The sequence below is a fragment of the Osmia bicornis genome, chromosome 2 (genome assembly GCF_907164935.1).
Source record: "Osmia bicornis bicornis chromosome 2, iOsmBic2.1, whole genome shotgun sequence".
Taxonomy (NCBI): Eukaryota; Metazoa; Arthropoda; class Insecta; order Hymenoptera; family Megachilidae; genus Osmia; species Osmia bicornis.
Window position 1 is genome coordinate 2,485,429 of NC_060217.1, and position 27,633 is coordinate 2,513,061.

At 35.3% G+C, this 27,633-nt stretch overlaps 4 protein-coding genes across 10 annotated transcripts in view; 2 read left to right on the forward strand and 2 right to left on the reverse strand.

Moving 5' to 3' along the window:
- The first annotated feature begins 2,750 nt into the window (after positions 1-2,750).
- On the forward strand, positions 2,751-9,546 carry LOC114874107 (angiotensin-converting enzyme-like). The gene is made up of 9 exons (XM_029183063.2): positions 2,751-2,927; positions 5,781-6,141; positions 6,456-6,774; positions 7,210-7,434; positions 7,820-8,183; positions 8,265-8,426; positions 8,599-8,853; positions 8,931-9,106; positions 9,291-9,546. The coding sequence occupies exons 1-9, from the start codon at positions 2,917-2,919 to the stop codon at positions 9,353-9,355; spliced, it is 1,938 nt and encodes a 645-aa protein (XP_029038896.2). The 5' UTR covers positions 2,751-2,916; the 3' UTR covers positions 9,356-9,546.
- Positions 9,094-14,247, reverse strand: LOC114874104 (replication factor C subunit 1). The gene is made up of 16 exons (XM_029183057.2): positions 14,078-14,247; positions 13,816-13,953; positions 13,542-13,682; positions 13,374-13,476; positions 12,914-13,302; positions 12,639-12,818; positions 12,165-12,554; positions 11,926-12,091; positions 11,636-11,854; positions 11,234-11,460; positions 10,828-11,162; positions 10,430-10,648; positions 10,197-10,370; positions 9,976-10,051; positions 9,722-9,901; positions 9,094-9,656 (listed from the first exon to the last, which is right to left on the reverse strand). The coding sequence occupies exons 1-16, from the start codon at positions 14,084-14,086 to the stop codon at positions 9,558-9,560; spliced, it is 3,045 nt and encodes a 1,014-aa protein (XP_029038890.2). The 5' UTR covers positions 14,087-14,247; the 3' UTR covers positions 9,094-9,557.
- Positions 14,248-15,754: 1,507 nt separating this feature from the next.
- LOC114874109 (chloride channel CLIC-like protein 1) lies at positions 15,755-19,029 on the forward strand. Of its 3 annotated transcripts, none has more exons than XM_046290157.1 (9): positions 15,755-15,959; positions 16,037-16,120; positions 16,204-16,342; positions 16,417-16,644; positions 16,705-16,851; positions 16,925-17,033; positions 17,106-17,264; positions 17,412-17,572; positions 18,412-19,029. In XM_046290157.1, the coding sequence occupies exons 1-9, from the start codon at positions 15,862-15,864 to the stop codon at positions 18,667-18,669; spliced, it is 1,383 nt and encodes a 460-aa protein (XP_046146113.1). In that variant the 5' UTR covers positions 15,755-15,861; the 3' UTR covers positions 18,670-19,029. The 3 variants fall into 3 exon arrangements, with proteins under 3 accessions (XP_046146113.1, XP_029038898.2, XP_029038897.2); XM_029183065.2 differs by having other exon boundaries at positions 17,355-17,519; positions 18,412-18,553; XM_029183064.2 differs by having other exon boundaries at positions 15,756-15,959; positions 17,355-17,572.
- Positions 19,030-25,958: 6,929 nt separating this feature from the next.
- The window catches only part of LOC114874137, a 127,942-nt gene continuing 126,267 nt past the window's right edge, over positions 25,959-27,633 (reverse strand). For 2 of the 5 annotated variants that reach the window (XR_006830321.1, XR_006830320.1), the window contains exons 10-12: positions 27,086-27,170; positions 26,138-26,993; positions 25,959-26,038 (exon numbers count right to left, since the gene is read on the reverse strand). Coding sequence is in view for 3 of the 5 variants with exons in the window: in XM_046289632.1 (XP_046145588.1) it covers positions 27,021-27,170 (150 nt within the window). In the remaining 2 variants the exon portion in view is untranslated. Of the gene's footprint in view, positions 26,039-26,137; positions 27,171-27,633 lie in introns of those variants that run through there. The other 3 variants (XM_046289635.1, XM_046289632.1, XM_029183123.2) reach the window with 3 other exon arrangements.

Here is a 27,633-nt window from a genome sequence, read left to right on the forward strand (position 1 = left end):
GTATACTGTTTGGTAATGATAACGACGAGGTACACAAATTTTCTAAAATGATATGAAATTATAAAGTATTCTGCGAGTTTATTGGATATCAGATGAAATTTAAAATAGTTTTTAAAAAACCACTATAATAAAGGCTCTGTATTAAAAAGAAAAAAGAAACAAAACAAGGGTGAAAGTGAAATTAATTAACAATTATTTAATCTCTTAATTCTTTACTATGTATTATTAACCCTTTGAACTCGATTTGTTTTCAATGTTGTTGCGCGTCAACTTATGTATATTTTTTTTAATTCAAATTAAGTAAATTGATATACAACGGTAGAATCTAATCTTTTTGATAAAGAAACATAAGTTTTACAAAAAAAATTTATGTTATCTTCAGTATGACATACGAGTTCAATGGCTTAATAATATTCAAAATAAAAAGCAGTGAAAATATTTTTAATAAAAAATAGTGGGCTCCTACTATTACAAACAAAATACAAAGGAAAACGAAAAATCTGGTATTTATTACAGTGTTTACTTTATTTTACAAAAACAAAAGTTGTTCCATTTGTATAAGCTAAATTTTTTCCAAAATTATTGATCTTATAATTTATTATTATTTGAGGTATTAAAAAAGTTATAAGAACTTTAGAAATGAGGTAAATGACGTTAGGAAAAAAATATTGATTCCATAGGCTGTGTATACATAGTTGCATATTTAAGAAGTCGTAATTTTGGCGATAATGGGATTCAGAACAGGTCCCACTGTTTTTCTTTTCTTTATTTGTGTTTATGGGATTGTTATTGATACAGCCGCCATAGCGACGCTCAAAATAACGTTTAGAAACGTTGAATAGCAAGTTTATCTTTCTCTTAAATCGAATTTTTCTGTTAGCCAAAAAACATAAGTAGCATCATAACAATCCTAAGTTTATTGCTGATAAAAGAAATTTTGTTTAGATGATTAACACGTTGATTGTCATGGGGGTCATCGGTGATCGGCGCCGCAAATTATACATGTCTGAATAATTGAAAGCAAAATAATAGAAAAACATAATTTTAAACAATATATAAAACAACAAATAGAAAGATTGAAATTTGAAAATTAACTATTCCTATTCTTAATAATAATTAAACAAAACAAATGCCCATTTTCACTGCAGCATTCAACATATCTTTTAGATTATATTATAATGTAATTAATTAATTAATTTCCAATAGTTGTCGCGCATAAAATTTCTTTGAAGCAGAAATAGAAAATCTCTCGTAGAATTTCCTTCTGAACGAATAGTAAAGCCCTGAATAAATGCAGCCGGTGTGTTACTCGGCGATTTTTTATTCAATTCCCGTAAGTGGAGCCCTTGAAACGATCACGATCGTCGAGGATGACCCAGTGGAAATCGGAGGACGTTACGGTTTAACCGGGCAAGGACGCTAGGATCCTACGAATCAGGAATGTAAAAAACTTGCCGAACCGGCGGTTATTAATGCTAAACAACTGGGTCGTTAGTTTCGACTAGGGATAAACGATCAAAATGAAACCGTGAAGACCTTGCAGAAAGTCGTGACTCGTGTATGCGTGGTAGTCGGTGCAATGTATCTCCTCAAGGTCCGTGCTCGTCTTCCTTCAACTTGGGTTTATAAGTTCAAACCGAAGGATCAATTACTACCGAGATAATGCATGATGCTAAATTGAACAGAGGCGAGGACAATTTTCATGAAGCTTCATGTAGTTGAAATTTAATTGAATTTTGCATTTTTGTGTTATTCTAATTTGCTGGAAATAATAAAATTGAGTATTGTACAGTAGAGGCATGGTGGACTTCTTTAGGAAAAAATAATTCTTGAGTATTACAGCCTCTTTTCCAAAGGAAACCTACTATTCTCGGTACTGTACATTCGCTGGAAATGGTGTATGGTGATTCTGGAATTTTATAGCCAATGGTGGGGAGCCATTTTTCCATACTTCATTATTTTTCTTAGGGAAGTCCACTATTTTTAGTACAGTACACGTACAGGAAATAATGCATAGTTATTCTGAAGGTGAGGGCCTTCTCCTACATTACCATTTTTCCAAGGGAAGCTTATTCTTAATACTGTACACTTATAGGAAATAATGCATGGTGATTCTAGAATATTGTACCAAATCTATTATTCTTGGTACTGTATATTTTGGTGCAACGTAAGCTACTCATCATTTACTCCTAATCTTAGGAGATCTCTCTCCCTATCTCCTACATTAACAAATAAAAAATATAGAAAAATAAGACGAATGATGGGAAATCCCTTCCCCTTAACCCTTTGCCATATAATATCGAGTCACATTCATAACGCAACTTACACCTCAAATGTGTCAAATTTGTCTGGAACTTTTAATATAGTTGAATTTTAAGTTTAATTCTAATTCTAATTTGAATTAGAAAATTTTCAATTTTCTTTATCTTAAAATTCAAGCTCTGACTGATGCAACTATCTAAAAAATCATAGGAGAAGGAGTTAACTATACAAGGGTAAATGAGACTAATTACATATCACTAATGAGCAAATAGCAATCGTTTCCAAATATTATTATATCCAGCTTCGAAGAGGCTATATATCGTGATGGGAAAATAAAATAAAAAATGCAAAGGGTAAAATTCCGATTACAATGCAAGACAGTGAATCTGTCGATGCTAGCAACAGAGTCGGTCGCGAATAATGCCGTTCGGAGTCAGGGAAACACCACAGGACAGAGTGGGGACCTTGCATAAAAGTTAGCGTATCAGGCTGTACGACATCACTCGGCGAGTGTTCGCCAAGCAAGTGTGTATATTATCGATCGTACAAGAAATCATTGGTATTCAGTTAGGTTCGTGAAAGTTGCTCCTTAATCGACCATAACCGTCGATTGTTCCTTATTGATTCATCGTACTTCAACCAACTTACGAAAAGATGCTGCGCCTGTGAGTAATAAGAAACATTATCAAAATTTTTCATTTTCATTGATACTGCGCTGCGATTAATGTTAATGATAGTGATTTAGAGTTTTTCTTTCTGTGACTCTAGGAAATGAGTAAGAGTTTTGCGCGTTCGGTTTCGTAATAGAATAGAATCGGTTTGTCGGTTAACTGGCGGTGTATCTGAATTTTTTGGAATTATTTTATTTTATTCTTTCGTCGAAGAAGATATTTTGTTATTTAACTTTGATGCATTCTGTCACGTTTTTCTGATTATAGTATTTAAATTTTTACACTTTGAAGATACTAATAATTCATTCTGCAATGTAAATAAAATGAATTCAAACATGATTTTATAATAATTTACTGGTAGATAGAAGAAGGAGCATATATTTCAAAATTCATAGAGTACAGAAAGTATATTTGTCAATTGAAAATAAATTAGAAAAATAAATAAATAAAAGGTGGAAAATGTAAATTTTTTTCTGTGATTGGATCGCTTTGGTATGGGTGAAAAATTGAACCATTATAGGATGGATGAGGATTAACTGTCAAACTTTGGATTTTTCAAACAAAACAAAAGAAATGTATGTAATCAATTTAAAAAAATAAGAATTTAAAATTAAATTACAACTTTGAAAGTACTTTGGGTTTGCAAAGATCCGACTCCGTTGTACGGGGACAAAAGTAATAAAAGTTGTAACATGCAGCAATTGAGATGTGTTGCTACCATTTATTCTTTTCTTTTTATCTTATTCTTTCTTGACGAAGCAGACGATCAAACGGTGCTTTATTTTTCGTTATTTGTTCCTTTATCCTAACACTTCATTGTATCATAATTGAAAGCTTTGTTAATAATTTTCAACTTGAAAGATTAAGACATTGAGCTCTAATAATCTTTAACAATATAATATCAATTATTTATATTATATTCTAGTAGGATAATAATTCGAGGATTTTAATTAAATTGTTACTATCTATTAAATATGAATCTCAATATTTTGCAATTTAGAGCTTTGTTAATATTTTTCAACTGTAATTATAAAATATAAATTATGTCTATTATGTCTCAGTGGCCCACCATCTCAAGGTTAAAATTAAATTATTACTAACAATAAGTTTGTCAATGAAGGAGGCCCTCGAAGGTTTGACAACCTCTGGCCCCAGAAATTCTAATCCAGTCCTGACTATCTTTGAAATTTTTGTTTAGAAACAATATTTGTCTGTATTCAATACATACATGTAAAGATGTAAATTAATAGAATAAATAAAGCTTCAAGTTTGTTTGTATATTAGATTAACGTTGTATCAGTTCCATGACAATCATTTGTAAAGATCAGGTGACGAATGATTAATCGATAAATATTCATTTCCAGTTTGATAAAACCTTTAATTAATTACCTTTAATTATCAAAAATCATCTCTTAAACAGTACTTTTTTAATGTTATCTTTAAATATTCATGTTTTTATCGGGGTTTAAATAGGTATCGATAATTTATATTTCTTTCTGCGACTTAATAATGGTTTATTATATATTTAATTTATTTAATGAAGAGTATATTTTACCATTATTTCTATCTATGTAGCAGAAATTTATCTAGGCATTGTACTTATTACGTTTCCTGTTATGGTTTACGCGATAAATATTCTTTCAAGCAGAGAAATATTATACAATATTCAAAAAAAATATATCGACATATTTAAGTAATTTTTTTATAAAAAAAGTACTTTTTGGTTCAGTTGATTATTGGAAATATTAATATAATTTTTCAATTTATTTCACGATTGAAACAAAATATTATACTACATTATATTATTATAAATAATATTGTTAATAAAGAGTTTGAAATAGTTTTAAAAAATGAAACAAACAAGTGTTAAAAATAATGACTGTGTAACTTTATATACTTCTTTTTATCCAATTATTTCCTTTTTCATATGAATGAAATTAAAATAAAAATTTTCTTTACTTACATGATTAATTTACATCTTAATATATACATTAAATGTCAAAGATGAATATAGAATTCTATGCTTAGATGTTTAGAAATTTCGTATACACATTTTTCTATGTATGTACGCTTTTAATTCTCTAAAATAAACTTCTGCAAGATTTATATCATTCTTCTTATCACGTTACAGTACTACGTAGTCACTCATTACAAGCACTTATCTTACAATTTACCCCTTTTATTGTTGTAGGCGTATTGTACGTCGTTTATCTATGTTGTGTGTGTGTGTTCTTTGCTCGATTTCTCCTTTCATTGTTCCTTAATTTCCTCTAATTTTTTTATCAATCTACATGTATGTAGAAAATACATCTACTTTAATTGTATAATAATCGAATAATTGATTTGTTTAAAATCATTAATTTATATTAAAGTGTATAAAATTACGCATACTAAATCTATTATTGTTTGCTAAAAACACTTAAAAAAAAAAGAGTTACGTCTGTATATTATAATACATATCAAATTTCACATGATTTGCTCACGTTTACGTCCTTCACCAAAGAAAATTATATTAAAACCCTTAAAATAGTAAAGAAATAGTATTTTACCTACATATCAAGTGATGCACATCAGTGGTATAATAAAACATTGATATTTATTGAAAACCTTCAGCAGTAAAATTAAGTTTCACTGTAAATCTTAATGGACATCTGAAAGGATAAAGGACCTATTTCTTGAACTATTATTTCATTTTTACCTTCTAACGTGAAATAAGAATTCACTGAAGCAATTCTTAATTATACTAATTACGTAAGGTACCAAATTGAAAACTTAAAATTTAGAATTTGAAAATTAATAAACCAAAAAATATGAAACTATCAACCACATTATAATGATAATTTATAGATTATTGGTAGCAGCTTTGGTAACATTGTCGTTGGGAGTCCCCGCGCCACAGAACGATGGAACCGAAGTACCAGAAGGGTTAGATGACCTACAGAAAAGGGCCACCGAATTCTTGAGCCGAGTCGACAAATTATACGCCGAATGGAATAACAAACAAACGTTGGCGGATTGGGAATATGCGTCGAACTTGACCCCAGGAAACTTGGCGAAAAAGTTGAACGTGTCCTCGGAAGCGGCGCGTGTCACTAAATCTATCTGGAAGGAAGTGAACGAGTTCCCTTGGAGGGACATCAAGGATGAAAACATCAGGAGACAGTTTTCGAAGCTCAGCGTTTTGGGCACTGCAGCTCTTCCTGAAGACGTAAAAAATTTTAATTACAATTCTTTCTTTATTTTTTCAATTCTAAGCAGTTTAATTAAAGTTAACAAATTTCTAGCAAATTCGAAACTTAATAAAGCAAATGGAAATTTGTCTCTTTATAAAATAAATTAATATAGTTTTAGATCAACACGTTGACTGCCGAATGATTAATAAAAAGAGAAGGGAAACAATAATTCAATTTTGAAAATAATTTGAAAATAATTAAAAATTTCATTTTCATTGCGGCAGTCAAAGTGTTGACAGAAAATTAGAATAAAAATAGGGAGTTACAATAAAATGTAAATTTGATACAGCTGTTCCAAGAGTACGAAAAAATTATAAGTGATATGGAGAATATATATGCCACTGCAAAAATCTGTGATTACAAAGATCGAAGTAAATGCAATCTCGCTCTTGAGCCGGAACTCACGGAGATTCTGATGAAGAGCCGCGACCCTGAAGAACTGAAGTATATCTGGGTCCAATGGAGAAAAGCGACCGGTGAAAAAATGAAATCATTGTACAAGAGATACGTAGAATTGAGTAATATGGCCGCTACGTTGAACAATTTCACCGATAATGCTGCTTATTGGATGAAAGACTATGAAGCTGATGACTTCCCTGAACAAATTGGTAATTATCATTCATATAATCATTAGGGTAACTAAGTAGGTAAGTGCGAAGATGAGCCAGGTCCTCCTAAAAATATGGATTGGCCCTTTCACTATTCTAAAATTTCAGATTTACTAAATTCTAGAAGCCTAAAATTGTCAAATTTTTAAACTTCGAAAATTAAAAAATTTTTTTATTTCTAAGAGGCCCACCCCCTAAGAAAATTCTAGTTATGCCAATGAATATAATTTTTAATAACTAACACGTTGAATACCATAACAGTTACAGTTTTAATTAAAAAAGAAAATTATATTAATTATATTAATAATAATATAAGGTAGAAAAGAGAAACTTTAGATTAATAAAAATTAATTATTTGTATCCCTAGTAATTAGGTACAATTGCAACTTAAAATCATGGAGAATTATTATTAATTCGTTAATTTGTAATTTGCAGACGCGCTATGGCAACAATTGAAACCCCTTTATTTGCAATTACACGCCTACGTTCGACGAGAACTTCGCAAGAAATATGGCGAAGACATTGTCTCGAAGGATGGTCCTATTCCAGCACATCTATTAGGCAACATGTGGGCCCAAGCTTGGAGTAACATTGCAGACTTTACAATTCCTTATCCAGGAAAACAATTGCCAGACGTCACTGATGCTATGGTCAAACAAGGTTTGCTTTAATTAGAATTCCACACGCCTTTATTCATCCTGGATACATTATTCTTGAGAATCATTCAGTTGAACGTTGAATCTTCTATTATAGAAATATGACACTGAATCTATTCTTTTTTTCTCTTATTAATTAAAAATAGGGGTTTGAGGGATTTAGACCTTCAAAAATGTGGACTGACTCCTTGTTATTCTAAAATTCTAGGATACTAAGATTCTAGAATTCTAAAATTCTAAAACTCTTAATTTCCAAAATCCTAAAACTTCTAAAATTCTGATATCTTATAATCTAGGATTCTAAAATTCCAAAATCTTAGAATCCTAAGACTCTAAGTCCGTTTCATAAAATCTATCTTAATAAAAATAAATGGTTCACAATTCTTCAGGATACAATGCAACAACCATCTTCCGAGTCGCCGAAGATTTCTTCACTTCCATAAACCTTACTGCGATGCCTGATCTGTTTTGGGAGAGATCCATCCTGGAGAAGCCGAAGGATCGTGAACTAATCTGCCATGCGAGCGCCTGGGACTTTTACGACAGCAAAGATTTCAGGATTAAACAGTGCACCAGGGTCAATACGGAAGATCTGTTAACCGCACACCACGAAATGGGTCACGTAGAATATTATTTACAATATAAAAATCAGCCCACCGTTTATAAAGAGGGTGCCAATCCTGGATTCCACGAAGCTGTCGGTGATGTTATAGCACTCAGCGCATCCACTCCGAGTCATTTGAAAAAGATCAAGTATGAATTTCATTAAATTCTATGAAAGTAACACTTGTAAATTCTTTGAAAGAGAAATAATAACCGAATAAAATTCTTTAGTTTGTTAGAAGATGATTCAACTGACAGAGAAGCGAATATCAACCATCTTTACCTCAAGGGACTGGATAAAATTATCTTTTTACCATTTGCATACATGATGGACAAGTGGCGTTGGAACGTATTCCAAGGGAAAGTCACTCCAGATAATTACAATTGCAACTGGTTAGTAAATTATAAAATAAATAATATAAATTTGATTTTTAAAATCAAACACACATGACCAATATTGTGATACAACCCACTGTGACTAAAATAATTTTCACTATGAATACCAGTGACAATTTTTCTTTCCTTAAATTCATACATATATTATCCTGATTTTACAACTCTTAAGGTGGGACCTTGCCGAAGTTTTTCAAGGTATTGAACCCCCGGTAGATCGCTCAGAAGACGACTTTGACCCAGGCGCGAAGTACCATATAGTAGCTGATGTAGAATACATCAGGTATTACGTGAGTTTCGTGGTGCAATTCCAATTCCACAAGTCACTTTGTATAGAGGCGAAACAGTATGATCCACAAAACCCGGATTCAAAGCCACTGCACCAATGTGATATTTATAATAACAAGGCAGCAGGAAACTTGTTGAAGTAAGCTCTTCTGTTCATCTTCCCTAAGTAAATAATTCATCAGGGAGTATTGTAATTTATTTGGGGATTTATGGTAGATCCATGTTAGAACTGGGATCCTCTAAACCTTGGCCAGATGCGATGGAAAAAATCACAGGTCAAAGGAACATGGATTCTGCTGGTCTGCTGGAATACTTCAAACCACTGACTGATTGGCTCACTGAGGAAAACAAGAAAACTAATGAATACATTGGATGGAAATCTAGAGCAAAACGTACGTGTATTTAAAATAAAATACAAATTTACATTGATCTATACATACAGATATATCTATATACTTAAATAATACTTGGTATAAAAACGTAACAGCCTATTTCTATACTTATAGTACATATTACATGCTAACTTATTAAATTTTAGAACTTTAAGTAATAAACTATTAACTTGTTTGATTTTAGAATGCGTACAAACTAGATCAGAAATTGCGCCTGAAACAACTGAAACAACCGACGCTATCGAGTAAAAAACACTTTCCTTTACTCGAAACAAACAAAAACGTTCGGATATAAATTAAATTACGCGACAAACACAAAAAACACAAGGAACTTAATTTTATATACACCGAACAAATAAAAATTAAAAATGGCACAACTAATGTGGAATAAACACATTTTGAAATACTAAATTTTTAAATAAAAGTTACATTCCGTTTTAGATTATTCATATTACTTTGCTTTTCCACGTCCCCTTCCACGTTTACTAGGCTGATTGCTAGTATTTTTAGCTTTTGATTCAGTTTTCTTAGTTGTGGTAGGCTTCTTCGCCTAAAAATACAATTTAAGCAGTTAACAAAGATATAATTTAAATAATAAAAAAATTATTCATTTACCTTAATCATCTTATCTGTCTCAATAGTATCATCATCAGAATTTCCCACTTCTTCTTCTTCTTCTACTAAGGCAGCTTCATCTTGCAAAGCGGATGTTGCTTTTTTCTTCGATGTACCACTTACTATGTATGGTACAGGTGCAGCATTTTTGTTGTACGTCTTCGTAAAGGCACCTTTTACCTGTGATATAATTTTTATAAGTAAATATACTATTTTATAGAACAGTAAAATATTTATGAAAATTTGAATCATACCTTACTATCTATAGCTTCCATCGGGTCTCGATCACCAGGCCATAAAGAAACTTCTATTAAAGAATTCAAATCCTCCCTAATAATAATAGAAATATAAACATTTAAATTTTAATAGTGTAATCATTGGCGTAACTATGATTTTGTTTCTGGGGTGGACCAGGCTCACCTAGTTACACCAATGAGTATAATTTCTATATCGCAAACTTTAACAAAAAATTAACCTGAGTAAATGATATTTATTCATAACGTCTATTGCTGCATCTACACCTTCCATACCAGCAGTTACCAAGGGCCTAGTGATAGCATTTCTAAGAGGTTTTAAGTAATCCAAGTTTACACCTTCCTTGCTTGCACCAGTAGTCAAACGCATATGTATGGTTAGCTCTTGTATCAATCTACAAAATATATTATTAAATATTCAACACATATGAGATAAATTAAACAAAAATATTACCGATCAAATTTGTTAGCTTTTGAGTTGCGACCAAGCCATGCTGGAAAATTAATTTGACCTCCAATATGACCAGACATTACTGTTCCAGGTATAACTGAAGAATAACATGCTTGTACTGGTAAAAGAGACCAATTATTGTTACTTCTTATAGATTTTTCAACTATATCTCCTAGAGCTAAACTTTCAGCGCATTCTGCTACTCTGTCTAATGTTTGATTTCTGTATAAAAATAAAGAAAAAATAATGAATGTAATTAATGTTAAATTAAGTACATACAGGACATCATGCATTTAAAAATCTCTTACAAAAAATTCAGGAATTCGAATTATTGATTTCCTGAAAATTTGTATGTATTAAATATTTCGAGAAAATTACTTATTGAAATTTCTTTCACGTACCTTGGCGCGTGTGGTATAACCATTAAATAGTTATCTTGTATAAATAACGGTGCAAAACTATAATCATGAAAAAATAAATCACTTTTATCATGTATACTCATATTCTTGTGCTCCTCAGCGTCGAACACTTTTTTTACAACGTCCCAAGGTCCTAATTTCAAATCTTTATTTACATGCTGTTTCTCAGATTTTTCTTGAGTAGCAGTTTTCCCAACAAATAGTGATAAATGATTTATAACTTGTCGAATGTCTTGATTAGTTGATTCAATCAAACGATCAAGATCTTCTGTTGATACATTAATGTTTTCTTTAAAACAAATTGATTTCATTGCTCCCTATATAAAATATATTCGATTAGAAACATATAGTGAACAACGAATCAAACAGTTAATTTATTACTGTTTACCCTGATTTGTTCGAATCTTGGTTTTTGAAATCGAAGGTCATACGTGTAATTAGCAAGAGTTCTCATTTTAAGATTATTTCGATCATTGCAGATACAAATAATAGGGATCTCAGTACTTTTGATTAAAATGATTAATTCTTGGAGACCACCGCGATCCTCATTACCAGCCATTCCATCAACCTCGTCCATTAGTAAAACACGTTTCCAGGTAGGATTGTGTTTACCACCTACAATATACAATAATTAAAATATTAGTGCAATTGTGTTAAAATTTGCATTACAAATATTATTGTAAAGTTCGAAATGATGTGTGAAATTTATAGTTTCTAATCGGCAATATTAGTTAAATATCTTAATAAAATTTCATGCATTTTAGAAACAGGCGCGTTTATAAATACATACATGTTGTGACATAATCTTTCAACGAAGTATTGGATAGAAGTTCTGATACTGCTTCTTTCAAAAGTTTCTTGCTTCGTGTATCCGAAGCATTAAATTCTACTAGGTCGAAACCTAGTTCCTTACAAACAACTTGAGCAGTTGTTGTTTTCCCAATTCCAGGAGGACCAGACAGTAAAGCAGCTTTAAAGAAAGCTCCATCGTCATTTTTTGCCCAAGGACCTAATTTAAATAGAATTAGTTAAAAACTTAGTTTGTTTGAATAAGATTGTACAGAAGATTCAAAACCTTACTGGGTTTACTGTGTTTAATTTGACCATTTTGATTGTGGTTCCAATTCTTTAACCAATTGTGTAACTTTTTGGCATTGCTTTTCTCTCCCTGCTGACCTAAAATTTGTTTCATAGTTTTAGGTCTGTATTTTTCAACCAATGCCTCCGAAGACAAATTGTCATTTATCTGAAATAGAGTATAACGATTAGCAAAATTACTACTATTGTTACTATTTATACTACATTTAAATAATTCTTACATCACGTGCAATATATTTCATTTGTACATCCTTTACATCACTTGTTTTTGTTTCATTTTGTTCCTTCTTAACTGGCGATGGTGTTTTTTCAAGTTTACTATCATTTTCCTTTTTATGAGATGACTTCTCTAATTGTTTTTTCTCGTCCTTTTCACTAGTTTCTTTTTTGTGAGGTGAACGTTCTAATTTTTCCGTTTCTTTAGTTTCACTAATTTTTGCTCTTTTCTTTGGCGAGGGAGACGTATCATCTGATTTTGTAGATTTCTGAGTTTGTCTATTTTTTGAACGTGCACGAGGTTGTATTACATCAGCAGACTGACCTGCAGGCCTAGTACGAATCATTTCTAACAAATCATCTTCAGATATTGTTTTCAAGTTCAACGCATTAGCCTAAAGAAGTATTTTCGACAATTAATAAAACATATGATTTATAACACGCTAAAAGTACTTTAACGCATTAACAGTTAAAATTACTTTTGCTATTTTTGAAGTTCCAGGTTGATCGCCTACTATGACATAGTTAGTCTTCTTTGAAGGTAAACTTACAATTCTTCCACCATATTTTTTAATGAGTTCTTCAGCTTCCTCTCTTTCTAAAGAATCCAAAACACCAGTTACCACAAAAGATAATCCTGCTAGACAATTTTCAGCACCCTGAAATTTTAGTATGTTTCTTAAAACATGAATACTTGTTGAATTTATAAATCAAAAGGTCAGTTCTCTTATTTAACATAATGCTTATTACATACAACAGGAATTTCTTTTGATCCTGGATTTCTAGCTCCTCCTCTTTGAAGATATTGCATGTACACTGCAGCATGATGTTTTCTTTTCTCAACTCGTTCCTCATACGCATCCTTTTCAGGAGATGCTTTCCTTTTTACTGCTATGCGTTTTACTTCCAGGTTATAAGCAGATGATGTACCTTTAGCAGGTTTTTTTGCATGCTTAGATTTGTTACTAGATTCAGGCACACTGTGTTCTATATCTTCATTGGAACTGCTGTTAGAAGGTTTTTTAGTCTGTACATTTTGTTCCTTATCTTTTTCTACCTGTGACTTTTCAGGTGTTTCTTTCTTTTTAACAGGTGTGGTTTTTTTCTTTTCATTGTCAGTGCTACTTTCATGTAAATCAGAATCTATAATAAATAGTTCATGTATCAATATGACAGTTTATAATATATTTACTGTACTTTTTATGGATCAATACCTTTATCAACTTTATTCTCTTTTGAATTTTTCTTTTCAATATGAGAAGCATCTAACTGACGCAGAGTATCCTCAAATTTATGATCCCTATGACACTTAGCTTCCTACAACATTCAATGAGATTAATATGCACTTTATATTATGTATTAATAGAAAATTGATGTATCACCTTTCTCTGTAACTTTCTTGCTACTTTAGGTGCTTCCTGTCTGCTTACAGGTGTCTTACCCAATACCTCACTAGGAGAAATTGCTACTACCTCAGAATCAGAATCAGATTCGATAACATTCTTCTTTGATATTTTGGATTTCTAAAACACATAATATTACATGTTGTATTATCTAGATTAAAAAATAATAATTTGAACTGGTAATTTCTATATTTTAAGAATACAAAATATAATCTTGATCTTCAAAAATTAGATTATGATAAGATACAAAAACCTTGGACTGTTTAATCGGAGATTTTGATTTTTCATCATCTTCATCAGAGGAAATTACTATTCTCTTTTTAGCCTTTGATGGGGCGGCATTCGGAATACCCGAATTTGCCTTAACAGGCTGAAAATAGGATCTTATATCCTGAAAAATGAAACAGTCACATTTTATCAAACATCATTTAATAATACCAGATATTTTTAAAAAGTATCAATGGCAATGATATTTAACCTTGATAATAGCATTTATTCATAACTTCAAAGCTTACCTTCGACATATTTTAAACATAAATAACTTTGATGCATGAATAATATGTGGAACTACTGCATACTATCTAAACAGGAAAAGATAAGTACAAAAAATGATTAAAAGTGTTCTCTCTGAATAACACTGTATACGACGCAAATCATCCCGCGCTTTTGCGCATTCACATCGTATGAAAATGACAACCAACCGACAAGACAAGCTACAGATCCAACAAGACTATATAGACTATATAGACATGCCTTTGTTCAAGGGGTTTTAAATTCGTGTCTTGAGAGCGAACGCCATCTACTCTACCCTAGTATAAAAATATGACTCGCCAAAGATGGGTGACCGTGTGCTGTTGGCAAACGAATAACGAATGTAATACAATGTAAAAAAAAGTAATGCAAATAATTGACAAAAAGTTTACCGGCGATCTGTAGTCACTGCTGCCATTCTCATGGGAGGTTGCGACTTCGGAAAAATTCGACGTTTTCTTACGCCCTCTAGAATATATTGCGGCCGCAGTAAGAAACAGAACCTGCATCAGTGTCATGAGATATGAGATGACGCGCGAAAATTAAAGAAGTAAACAATTTAAATAGATATAACAATAATTTGATTAATAAACAATTGTAAAATTAAAAATAGTAATTAAACAAATATTAACAAATATCAAATAGAAATAATTAAATGTAACCGGCCGCGGAACCGGCGAAGCGGAACGTCATGCTTGATTGGGCGCGCCGGTACAAGAGCAACCTGGAGAGAGGTTAAATCCAATCTGTCTTATCGCGACCGCCGAAGGATATGGATCGAGCTGTCAAACATACAGGGTGTTCGACAACAGGTGGGCAATATTTTAAGGGGTGATTCTAGGGATCAAAATAAGACGAAAATCAAGAATAACGAAATAGCGTTTATGGCTTTGTTTCCCAGTTATTAACGTTTAAAAATTCTAGTAAAAAGCGCCCGAAACCTGCAATCCGCTCAACACCGACGACCGAACGTCAGGTCAGCAGGGGTCAGTACAGTCATAACCAAGAATCGTTGAATAGTAGAAACTTACCTCCTGCTATTCTGTTTCTCGGTACTGCAGCATCCGGCTTCGATTCTTGGTTATGACTGTACCGACCCCTGCTGACCTGACGTTCGGTCGCCGGTGCTGAGCGGATTGCAGGTTTCTGGCGCTTTTTACTAGAATTTTTAAACGTTAATAACTGGGAAACAGGGACCCCGATGCATCGGTAGCGCTCTCCGCATATCGACCTGATTTGATTTAATTTGATAAGTTTTCCTCTTTTGAGGGCGGCGTAATCTAGGGGCTAACGGCCCCTTTTTGCCCAACGAAAATTAGAGTCCACGCACGGCTACGTACCTTTTTTTCTCCTTTTTTTCGCAATACATTATTCTCTTTCTCGCAATATATTCTTTCTCACACTTCGCCATACTTTTATAATTCTGCCTTGCTCCCTATCTTTTTCGCTTGAGTCTGTGTGTGTGTGTCCCCTTTTAGTCGCCTCTTACGACAGGCAGGGGATACCGTGGCCGTATTCTAGTCCCCCCGAGCCACAGGGGGTTGAACATACTGTCCCTGATTTCTTGCGGGGGTGTCAGGGACCCCAATCGTGTAATCGTAATATTGGAGTGTGAGACCTGTTTCTTTACAGGTTTTATTTTCTGCAACAGAGTTGTCTGCTTAGCGGGAATTAAGAGAGGTTACGAAGCAGTTGACGACATAAATTTTTTTAGAATTGTATATAAATTGTGTTTGATTGGAACATTGTATTAAAATTGTTTGTGGCTATGAAAAATTTCAATACATTTACCTATATAACTGTTCATATTTTTGCTCTGATTTTAATTGTTAATTGCGAAGATGAAAACTATTTCGAGGAAGAAATGTATGTATATAGCATTTATTTGAAATTTAAGTATTGTTAATATCGTATGTAGATAAACTATAAGCAATTATTTACAGAAGCTCGGACGAATTGATAGATCCACATTCATTTTTTTATGATAAGCAAAGTAAGAAGATGATTAATGAACCAGAGTTGCGAATGTATGTACTAAGTGAAGCTTATGTATGGTTTACACATCTTAATCTTAAGCAATGATTTTTCACTTATGTATTTATTGTTTTAGGACTGACAATTCCAGAGAAAACAGTAACAATATTCGGTCAAACTTGAATCCTTCTAAGGAAATAGATAATCATAGCAGCCATGAAGGAATATTTTATAAACGTCTTGTTAATTTACTGTTGTCAAATATTAATATACAGGTAATGTTTGAGGTGGAATCATATTAAAAGCTTCATAGTAATGTTGAGTAATTTCTTAAACGATTCATCAACAGGCAAAAGATGAAGTATCAATAATAGGAATACTGGAAATTGAAATATCTCATTCACAAATGGAAATATTGCAAAATTTCCACATACAAAAGACATCATTAAGAGAAATCGATGAAATTTTGAGTAACGTTATAAAAAAGCCTAGAACTGATTACCTAGCTGGAGTTATGCATGTTTTTGATATCATATTACAAAAATTTGAGATGATACTTAGAACAGTACAACAACATGTAAGAAAATTTTTATATGAATTGTATTTCCTTGCACTGTTAACCTTTGCATTATTTCAGCCTGATGGAGCTATGATTGTGTTTGCAATGTTAATGGTCTGTTTAACGTGTAGATTAATAAAATGGGGGCAGGGATTTCCCATTTTCCTTTTTATACAAGTCATATTTGTATTGAGTTTTTTTATGACTTGGTGGCAACTTATACAGGTATACCATATTGGCTAGTGGCTAATAATTTATGTTATTCGTCTTAATAAATTTTTATTATATTTTTTAAAAGGAGGCCGAAGTTAAGTTTGCTGCAGCACAAATGAAATTTACAGACATACCAGCTGTATGTCAACCAAATAAAATGAATATGTGGGATAAATTTGTGTCATTTATATCTAGTTAGTATATTATTTTAAGGTATAATATACTATGTTGTATTAATAAACATGTTTCATATATATTCTTTACAGCTAACGAAGATTGTGAAAAATATTATCATGCGAAAATGTCTAACCCAAAATTAAAAATTACACCTGCATTTGCGCTATCACATTTTATTACTACTGTTGTTCTTCATCCAATTACACACATGGGTACAATCGTATCCGATTTTATAACTAACGCTACAGGTATTTAAACGATATTTATTGTATGATAGTAAAATACTTAAGAAGAGTTGAGTACGTATTGTCTGATTATATTTTTATACATTATTTCAGATAATCTTCCATGGACATATGCATGGATTATTAAATGTATACTTTTCTTATGTGTAGGTTTGGTTATAATAATAATACCCTTCTGTTTATCGGGCGCATCCATTAATTTAGGTTTAGGACCACTACTGAGATTTGGAATTAATGATCAAAAGAAATCTGAAAAAGGTAAATCATTACAAAATGTAGAAAAACGAGAACCCGTACAAATAATTCTTCAGGTAATGTACAGTTTAATTTTCAGTTTAAGGGGTAACATCACTCTGAGCGCTAAAAAATTAAGGTCTATTTTAATGAATTATTGTGAGCAAATGGTACAAGATATCGATATTTGTTTTTTTTTTACGTTATAATACATGTTTCAGTGTATATAAAAAAAATTTTCAATGGCTACTTAAAAACAAAATGGCGGCTCCATAGTGCTCGAATAACATCAATATTTTTTCAAAGGATCTTCACAGCTGGACAATATTCTGCGATCCATCAGTATGTGGGCAAGAAATTCTAAAAGTTTATGAAAGTAGATAAGATTCGCCAGCAAAGTACGTAGGATTTTTTTGATTGGTTTTCAAGTTTCCATTTTATACGCATTTTTCGGCTGATTCTTTTACGAAAGAAAAAATGTTTCCTTCAATATCACGCCATTTTACGAAAAATTGATATTTCTGAAAAATCCTACGTACTTTGCTGGCGAATCTTATCTACTTTTATAAACTTTTCGAATTTTTTGTCCACATACTGATGGATCGCAGAAAATTGTTCAGCCGTGAAGATCCTTAGAAAAAATATTGATTCTATTCAAGCACTATGGAGCCGCCATTTTGTTTTTAAATAGCCATTGAAAATCTTTTTTATATACACCGAAACGCGTATTGTAACGTAAAAAAAAATATCGATAACTTGTACCGTTTGCTTACAATAATTCATTAAAATAGACCTTAATTTTTTAGCGCTCAGAGTGATGTTACTCCTTAATATTTTTCAAACAACATTTAATTTATCCCTGTTAGTATCTTGTCAGACAGTCATGCAGAAATAAAGAAATTAAAAATTGTTTTAGGTACCTCATGCTACCAACGTACCAATGATACAAGACGTATCAAATATTGAACATCCAAAAGCTGTAAAAATGTTGAAAAATGATGACGATGGAAACAGTACCGATAGAGAGGATTACCTTGAAAAATTAAATGAAGATTTATCTTGTGGCGACACCATAAAAAATACAGAATTTTCCGAAACCGATGATAAGTCTAAAACAGGCAAACGACGTGATACCGCAAAGATAGCAAAAAACGATGGAAGGGGGGATGGTTAATATTGTTTATACCATGACATTTTTGTTAATTATAAATAAGTTGTTAATGCGTTGTGTACATATTGCACGTAAATGCTTAATTTAATACGAATTATCGTTATTAGTTTATATCTATTAATATATTTAATGTACTCCGAAACTATTTGTGATTATGATATGATAAAGAATCTACTTTAAGTATTTATTTCTCTATAATATTAAACGCTTGTTTTACTTTTACTCACATTACTACCATTTAGTATTACTAATAAGAATGCTATCTGACGCGCTTTATAATTTAACGTGGCATAACGATACCTGTACTACATAATCAAATCTGTAAAATTGTAACTTGAATATTAAAATACATATTTTCTTAAACTCCTGTATCATTAATTTGACGTAATACCCAGATCACACGAAAAGAGAGAAGCCTGGATTGAGATTTTTAGTCATCTCCGACGAACTGCTGTTAGTTGAATAAAGGAAAAAAAAAATCGGAGGAGTTGGACAAGCAAAATATTTAGAATGGTTCGATCGAACGTAACAACGGTACGAGAAGTTTTTCAAATTGTTCACGGGTCCATAAATGGCAGGCGTGTTTCTAGTTGAAAGAGAAGGATACGTGTTTAGGGTGCGGGGGTTGGGTTCGGAGGATCATAGGTACATTACATGCTCGAGATGATGAGTGAAACAGACGGTGGTGCATATACTCAGTTCTTCATCCTGCAACAATGCAACTTGGTTCCAAAAATTTTGCCTGTTTTCTGCAAAATGTTAACTTGACAATTCTTTACATTTTCTTTTTTTTCAAATAAATTCCTTCACATGGCAGATTGTTCCGAAACGAAATGACGGTAAATTTTAAATTCTTAAAATCATTCTACCAAACTCTTTCTTCGAGCGCTAAGCCAACGACTTCGTTGCACTTGGTTGTACACCATGGCTCGATTCATTTCTGCGATGGCTAAAGCAACCAGCCGGATGGCTATCGAAATAACGAACCTATCTCATTTCAAAGTGCCTCACTCGCGGCTGGCTGCATCTAAAACGAGCTGGGGTCCGATCTTGTGCACGTGCAACCGAGCTTTTCACCTGAAACCTAAACGGCCCTTCCTTGCATCTGCTCCATTGAGCTGCCCTGAGTTTGTTTTGCCTCGCCATTAAACGGCGGCGGGTTGCCAAAAAATTCGAAGAAGTTCCAATTCCAGGTACCGGCTGCATCGTGATCTTCAAGTTCCTCAACGTCCGCCGCGAAGAGTCCCATAAAGGATTCCTCTTCGTTGCGCACGAATAAGATCGTTCAATCGATCATCGATCGACAAGGTATCGTGGTCGACGCAAAAATACCACCGTGGTTACTCGGTCCGTTGAGGCACGGTATTTTATCCGCAGCAAGCTTTTGAACTGCTTCTGTCGTACTTTGGATTCTTCTCTTCGTTTTGTACGTCCCTTCGGCATGGCCCGGGTAAAAGTTGAATTGTTTCGATCGTAGCCGAGATATCTCTCAGGGACATTTTTCGGGGAAGTTATCGATAATTCATTTTAACCGGCAGGTACATTACAATCGAAAACTCTATAGCGAAGTTTCGATGGAAGACAAACTTCCAGAGGCGGTCGAAGTCTTCAACAAAGTGAAATACATAATGCATGCCTAGCTGGGACATAATTAACCGAGGCAAGAGAGGACAAAGTTTTAACCGATTTACTTCGTTCTCTTCGCGAAGTAGACAATTCAACCGGCATTTCTTCTCGAGAGAAGTTCGTCTTATAATAAACTACAATCCTCTTAATGACAGTCCTTTCATCAGGGAATCGCCGATGTAACTTATCATTCTTTGTCATCGTTTCCTTTCTCTTCTTCTCCAAAAGTCTGCGAACTCGTGTTCGAGTAAATGTACCTTCAATGTTCACGAGATTGTTCGCATAGTTGAACAGATTTCTACGAATACATACGGTTCTTGCACAGCTTTGATCGTTAGCCTGTAAATTTTCCTAGTTCCATGCACGTTGTTCGCGGATTCGGTAACTTATGAAACGAATGGATATCGGGAAATGGTTGCTGAGTGTAACGATCGGTTATAGCTACTAAACGTTTCACTGTTCAACAGAATCGCTGAATGCAAACTGTCTATTACTGACATTGGAATATCTGCTGTCCGTGCATTTATCAGCGTGATGCACCGCAATGAAACGAGAATGGATGAGGAAATATATAACGTTGACAAAGGTTGATATTAACGAAATAATTGTCGTTTGAAAAATAAAAAGCTCGAAGAAAAGTTATTTTTTATGAATATTGTTTACTTTATCGATCGTCTTCTTGGTCGGTGTTTAAAAATGGTATCTTCAATTTATAGGGTTTTATGTATTAAATGGAGCTTGAATCGTTCTAGTATGTACGGACACGATGGTGTATCAAGATAGCTCCTCTGTGGTCTATCGAAGCCAGTTGACAAGCCTGGTACTTGAGATCAAAGCCGTTCCTACCTCTGCGCATAGTTTATTAATCACTTGGTTGGACATTACGTTTTATGGACAACTTTGATCAGGCATTAATTTTCGGAAAGTTGTGCATTCACTTTGAACGCTATGATTTTGCAACAAGTGATAGCAAAACGTATCTCAAAGTTTCTCGTTAATTTCAGGAACTTTATTGAATCCGACTACGACAAACTTTGAAGTTGTTGCAAACCTAATGACCCACTTCAAAGCACACGAAGCCTAATATGAATTGATGGCACAAAGTAATTAGGAAAATTTATTTATTTTTTCTCGCAGTCTTATCTTCTAGAATATGTCCACGCAGACACGATTAAGAATATTTCTTCCGACGTTTCCATCCATCCACTCGGAAATCCTGAGAATTTCTTGTTAGAAGCTTCGACTATCGCGTGTAATTAACACGTTTACCCGCTGATGCCCGCTCAGAGGGTCCACCAAAAAGGAAAGTGTAATTCAATGTCGGACCCGTGAACGTACACGAGCGAGCAGAAGTAACCATACGATAACGCGGCATTCCAGCATGAGAGGGTAGTAATTAAGACCTCAACTGGTCCCAAGGGACTTTGTACGCCGTCTCCCTATATCTTATCGCATGGCTCGCTCGACTGGATGTCCATGCTTTATTGTATATATGGGTTTATTCACCCAAGAGGGCAGTTCTGTATCGTGGAAGCGTCCGAGTGTAGTACGTACCGATTCCGTTCGATGGCCTGTTTTCTAATTACTGACTAACCACTTTGAACGGGGCAAAGAAACGTCAGTCATTCCTAAGAATACTTACAAAATTTACGAGTCACGTTCGCATAAGTTTTCTCGATTAAAAACTCGACTTTGACGGGTCGTAACGTTCTATTTTCTTTGCTACTTCCCTTAAGTATACCCGTGTCCTACGCGCGGAGACAAAATTATACTTGGTCGCTTTCAAATGTCATCAAACATAGTGGTACAGGCTTGCAATTACGAAAAGTATTGGGTACAAGGTAGCTCGTACGAACACATATGCAAATTTGTACTCTCTCAACGGAAAGTACATTTAGATTTTCAAAATGGAAACACATACACGGTTGTATTGAATTCTTTTGTGGAATTGAACTTTAAGGAAAGGAATGAAAGCTGGAAAGAGGTTAGCCGGTACTAAATCTCAAAGTGTTTTCCGCTTCTTAGCTTGGCTTCGATTCGGGAACACAATTGTATCGGTGTCGCGGGAGTAAACGCGGGTCAACGAGATTGTACGTTAACGGAACGGACATTTAATTTTGTAGAGTCTAACAGTCGCGGACAAGCTGATAAATGTCGCTTGCAATGGTCGGGCATAGACGTTTGGAATTAGTCGTAGCACAGCATGGTAATTCCGTTCGATCGGCGATCGTCCACGGTGGACATGAAATATCAGGAAATCGAACCGGTTCAGACGACTCCGGAGTAAGTAATCTCGTTCGTCGTATATAAATATACAGAAAATCGAGTTGAATGCCAATTACGTTGCAACGATTAAACGCGTTTCCTTCGTTTTTTCATCCGTCAATAACACGAGAAAATGGTTTGAAACGTCGTTGGACCGGTTCGATGCCGGTCGTTTGGTGACGATGACTCTTGATCATGCAGCTTCTAGGAAAGTCTTCGATGCTTTATTACATATTTACGTGTACACTGAGTTGCATTGAACTTGTCGCAGTGAAGTTGGCTACAAATTCACTAACGCATTCACGCCGTGTCGGTGAGCCGATTTGTAGCCATATTCACTAACGCATTCAGGCCGCGTCGGTGTGTGAATGCGTGGCCAACTTCACTGCGACAACTTCGATGGGACTCACAAAAGGTTAGGGAACCCGGAAATTCCAAAAATTATGAAACTTCGCATACAAGTACAGTAAGTCATCCGTAATACGACCCTGTTTTCCGTTGGTGCCATAATTCGGTTTTAAAGGGTGAAATTACCCCTTGAAAAAAATTCGGAACTTTCTTTTTTGTGGAATATCTTAAAAACGGTGAGAGATATGAAAAAAAAGTTTAAACAAAAGTTGCACAGTTCTGTTGTGTTTACAAAATGGCGTCAAGAAAATGTTGGGGGGGAGGGGTAACTAAAAAATTATGCACTTTTCAAAAATTTTCTTGACGCCATTTTGTAAACACAACAGAACTGTGCAACTTTTGTTTAAACTTTTTTTTCATATCTCTCACCGTTTTTAAGATATTCCACAAAAAAGAAAGTTTCGAATTTTTTTCAAGGGGTAATTTCACCCTTTAAAACCGAATTATGGCACCAACGGAAAACAGGGCATATTACGGATGACTTCATAATTTTTGGAATTTCCGGGTTCCCTAACCTTCCTTGTCAGTGCACATATGTATACATATGTAGTAAAATAGAAATTCCATCATCTCAACGTTTTACATTTCTTTTCCTGTTCAAAATGAGATTATTGATAGATTTACATTACACAGCTACTGATTCTATTACCCACGCTCCGTGCGTCGCCGACTCGCCGGACAGATAGAAAAATTTCCAAGTTCCTGTTTCACCAGTTTCGAGGTTAGAGACGAAAACATCGATCGTGTGATCGTACATAGTCGAGACGCCACGATTCGTCCGACTCTTCGTATGCAAATACGATTTTTATCGCGGATACTCTTGACTGTTGAGTAATTGCCAAAGTTTCGAGGGTACGATAAATGTGTCGGCTCGAAAGTGGCACATTCAAATCAACCGGCTCGAAGCTGCTGGATCAGAGATTGAAATAACGCGTTTTTGAAAGCGACGTGGATCGACCAATAACGCGGTCACAGATATCACATCGTAAAGCACCGTTCCAATCTGACATGATTAATAGGAACCGCCGAAATTGGTTCTTAATGACTCGATACAGAAAAGGGGGCCAACCGTCATTAGATGTGTTTTAGTTACGCGCCTCTAATTCCTGCCTCGGCTAATGAGCTTTTCATCGGATTCGGTTGATCTCGAGACCGAGAAAGAAACTGATGGAGCTAGCTTATTTCTTTCTCTTTTGCTACTCGTGAACGATCGTACGATGCAACGTTAAAATAAAATGACTTCGAGACCTAACCTCGATCAACCTAGACCGATGAACTATCGAATACTCTTAAAGACCATAGTCATTGCTAGAATTACATAAATTTTCATTAAGATATGCTTACAATTAATGTAACGATTTAAAACTCTTATACTTAGATTGAAATTTCCGATTACGTTTCCAAGATACGCAAATGTCGTTCTTGACGGGAGTTACTCGATATTCGTGCAAGTTGAGTCGTCGTTTAGTTTCATCAAGTTGTCGAATTGTTAGAAGAGATCGTAGGCACGCAGTGAAAAGCGGTTCTATGGAGATGATGTATACCCAGAGAGAGCACAAGCATTCTCATGGTGAGGGATGCCTCCGAGCGGCAGACTCATGTCATCGTGTCATCGATAATTGATGTATGCGCGAACTAATGGCTGTAATTACCTGAACCTAATATCCACCGTGGAATCTCGCGCTTCCCCGTCGCGTACGCATCGTCCATGGTGGGCTACGTGCTTACGGTGCGAGCGCTAAAATTTCCAGAAGAAATTAATGATTTCTCATCGGCCGTGACAAGTCTGGCCTGGATAATTAATCGCCGCGGATCGCTCCAGGCGGCAGACATCGACTCGGCCGTCTTGTCATATTTCTTCTCATTCGTTTGCCCTGTTCTTTGCGTAGATTATGCGAGGCCACCGTTTATTAGCATGCTAACGACTGCCCGTTAAAATACTTTGTCCCACCGACAGTGATGGAACGTTGCCGGGAAAGTCGGTTCTGATCGAGATACCTATGATCCAACCAACATGCGACCCGTTCGATCACTTTTTCATTAGTTTCACTCGAAGTGGTGTTATTACTTGGACTTGTAATGGATCGAATTAAACAGTAAAACCTCAGAAATGGCATACAAAGATCACGTTACCAAGCATCGTACTTCAGAGACAAGTAGAAGAACGAAGACGCATCTTTCTTCAAGTGCCACTGCTAAGAGCACCGTGTCCTGGTTGCCAGCAATCAGAGGGTGAGCCTGTTTTGGATGGTTCGAATAAAAATTAGGAGTACCGGCGTCTCTTAAGGGGGCCAGTTACACGGGCCTGTAATAAGATTACAAGAGAACGAGAGTGCCGCGACTAACGAGGCTATCGTCACCGCAAAACCAGATGCTGCCAAGTGTACGCCGCCCAGGACGAGTCTTTCCGGTGGTCCCATCTCTGGCCATGTGTTCGCCTGCGTGTTGCCTGTCTAGCGGAGCTATTTACGAGACAAAAAACCGACGTGGATCAAAAGATGTACGACGCGATTGCGCGATTTCTTCTTAGCACCGAACGCGTTCGCTTTCCGCCAGAGGCATACCGTCGAGAAAGATTAATGCCCGGAGACGGATTCCCCTCGCGATCTACGGCAAAGCAACTCGCTACTCTCTTCAATTAGCATCGCTAAATTTGACGTTAAAGGAACGACGAGACTGTGCGTCGTTCGAGCATCGAACAACAGGTGCATCTTGTTTTGAAATCCGTCGTTTGATATGCAACGATCTAACAATTTAACGAACTTTTATACAAATGACACACGAGCGAATCTTCTGGTACGATAAAATGTATCAATTCGCGTATCTCCGATCGAAGGCTGGAGGCGTATTATCGCGAAAATTCAGGTAACCGATATTTCTTAGAGTTATTGTACTCCTCGAGAGCTGACAAGTTTACTCACGTGTCGTCGGTGGATTGCGGCGATATGCAATTGCTCCGGTTCCAGGGATTGCATATATCCCTCTGCACATCTGTTCCGTCTGATGCATGGATACTCGCAGTGCTCGTCGAAGAAATAACATTTTCATTCGGATGAATGGTTGTTCAGAGATGCTGTATATCGTCGTTCAAAGGAAGCTCATTAATTCTTCGGATTCTATGAAGTTTGGAATTTCAAATATCAAACGACCAGAATTTTCGCGATTATGTTACCAGAGTTTGTTGAACTCCTCACTGGACAGCCATGTGTGATCCAAGTTTCTCAGCAAACACGACGCAGTGGTCGTTGTTCATCATGAAGCGTAAGACTGAAAAATATCAAAGATCATAAAACGAGCAGAACTTCCCGGTTGATCTAATGTTTCAGGGAAAGAAAACGATTGAACGCGATCGGTGTCGCGTCTCATAAGCGACCAACGATCCCCTTTGAAGGATGAATCGGTTGACACGATCCGTCACTGGCTCGTTGCGCGCTGTCGAACAGCGTTCCTGTTCGATTCTTAGTAGCGTGCAATTAGTCGGTCGGTATTAGCATCGAATCCATCTCGAGGGACGTGGAACTGTTCGAGGGAGTGAAGCCAGTAATTCAGCTCGCGTCGAATACGAGTCAGTCATGGCAAGTGAATAAAGATAAATGAGAAAGAGTGAGAGAGAGGTATAGAACCAAGGGCGTTGCTTACTATCGTGGTTATTGAATTATTTCGAGACTTAGTTTTACGTGCAAGGGATGAAACCCTGGCTTAGCCCTTGCAGATGGAGGAGGCGTGGCTCTAGGTTGATCCTAACTGCTGTCCCTTCGAGCCAAAGGTCCTATGGATCAAACAGAGTCCTCTGCATCCTCGACTAGATTAAGATGCGATTAGGATGCTCTTAGCTTTCTCTCTTGCTCTTTCCATGTATTCTGGGATGCTCCAACTTCCCAACTCGTGCACATCGAGGGAACAGGGTGCACGCGCCAGATTCTACAGGGAGGATCTGGATTGAGAAGCAACAGGAAACGAAAGAAAGAAATGCTAGATGAAGAGATATATCGGTTAGATGGATCTGGCTTAACACGGGACTGAGTGATCTAAATAAAGAAACAATTCAGAGACGGTCAACTTATTAGACCGGAGGGTAGGAGAGAATTGTTCAGGGTTGTTAATGACCCAGATTGCTTACGCAGGGTTAACACACGAAATATCAGCGCGTCGAGTGCACCTGCTTGCGTCAAGCACCAAATACACCAGCATGTGCTCGTCAAGTTCTGAAACACGAGAATGAACAGTCAGTCTATCATGTTACATCGAAATGATGGCGAATTTCATTATTATAATTCATAGGGAAAAAAATATAACGAAGGGATATAAAAATTTATCGAAGTTTGAAGCTCGTTTCTACGGCGAGTTAACGCGTCAAGCTCGCAAAGTATATACAGATTCACGGTTGTTAACGATCCGCGCGATTTCGCGCCACGTGGAAAGGGTTGCAGCTGATACCGGGCCTATTAAAATGATGGTATTATGTATATTGCATCAAGTAATTAGGTAGGTACATTATCGGCGCTTTTAACGCGTTACAAAATTCGAACGATCCAGCTTCGAGGGGTGGGAGAGGGTGAATCGCGTTTGATTATAATCGGCTGTCGCGATAACGTTCACGTCGATGTGGAAACTTTTCGCCCGCGATGCGCCCCCTCGACGGTACATAAATCCAGGACAACGACGTTG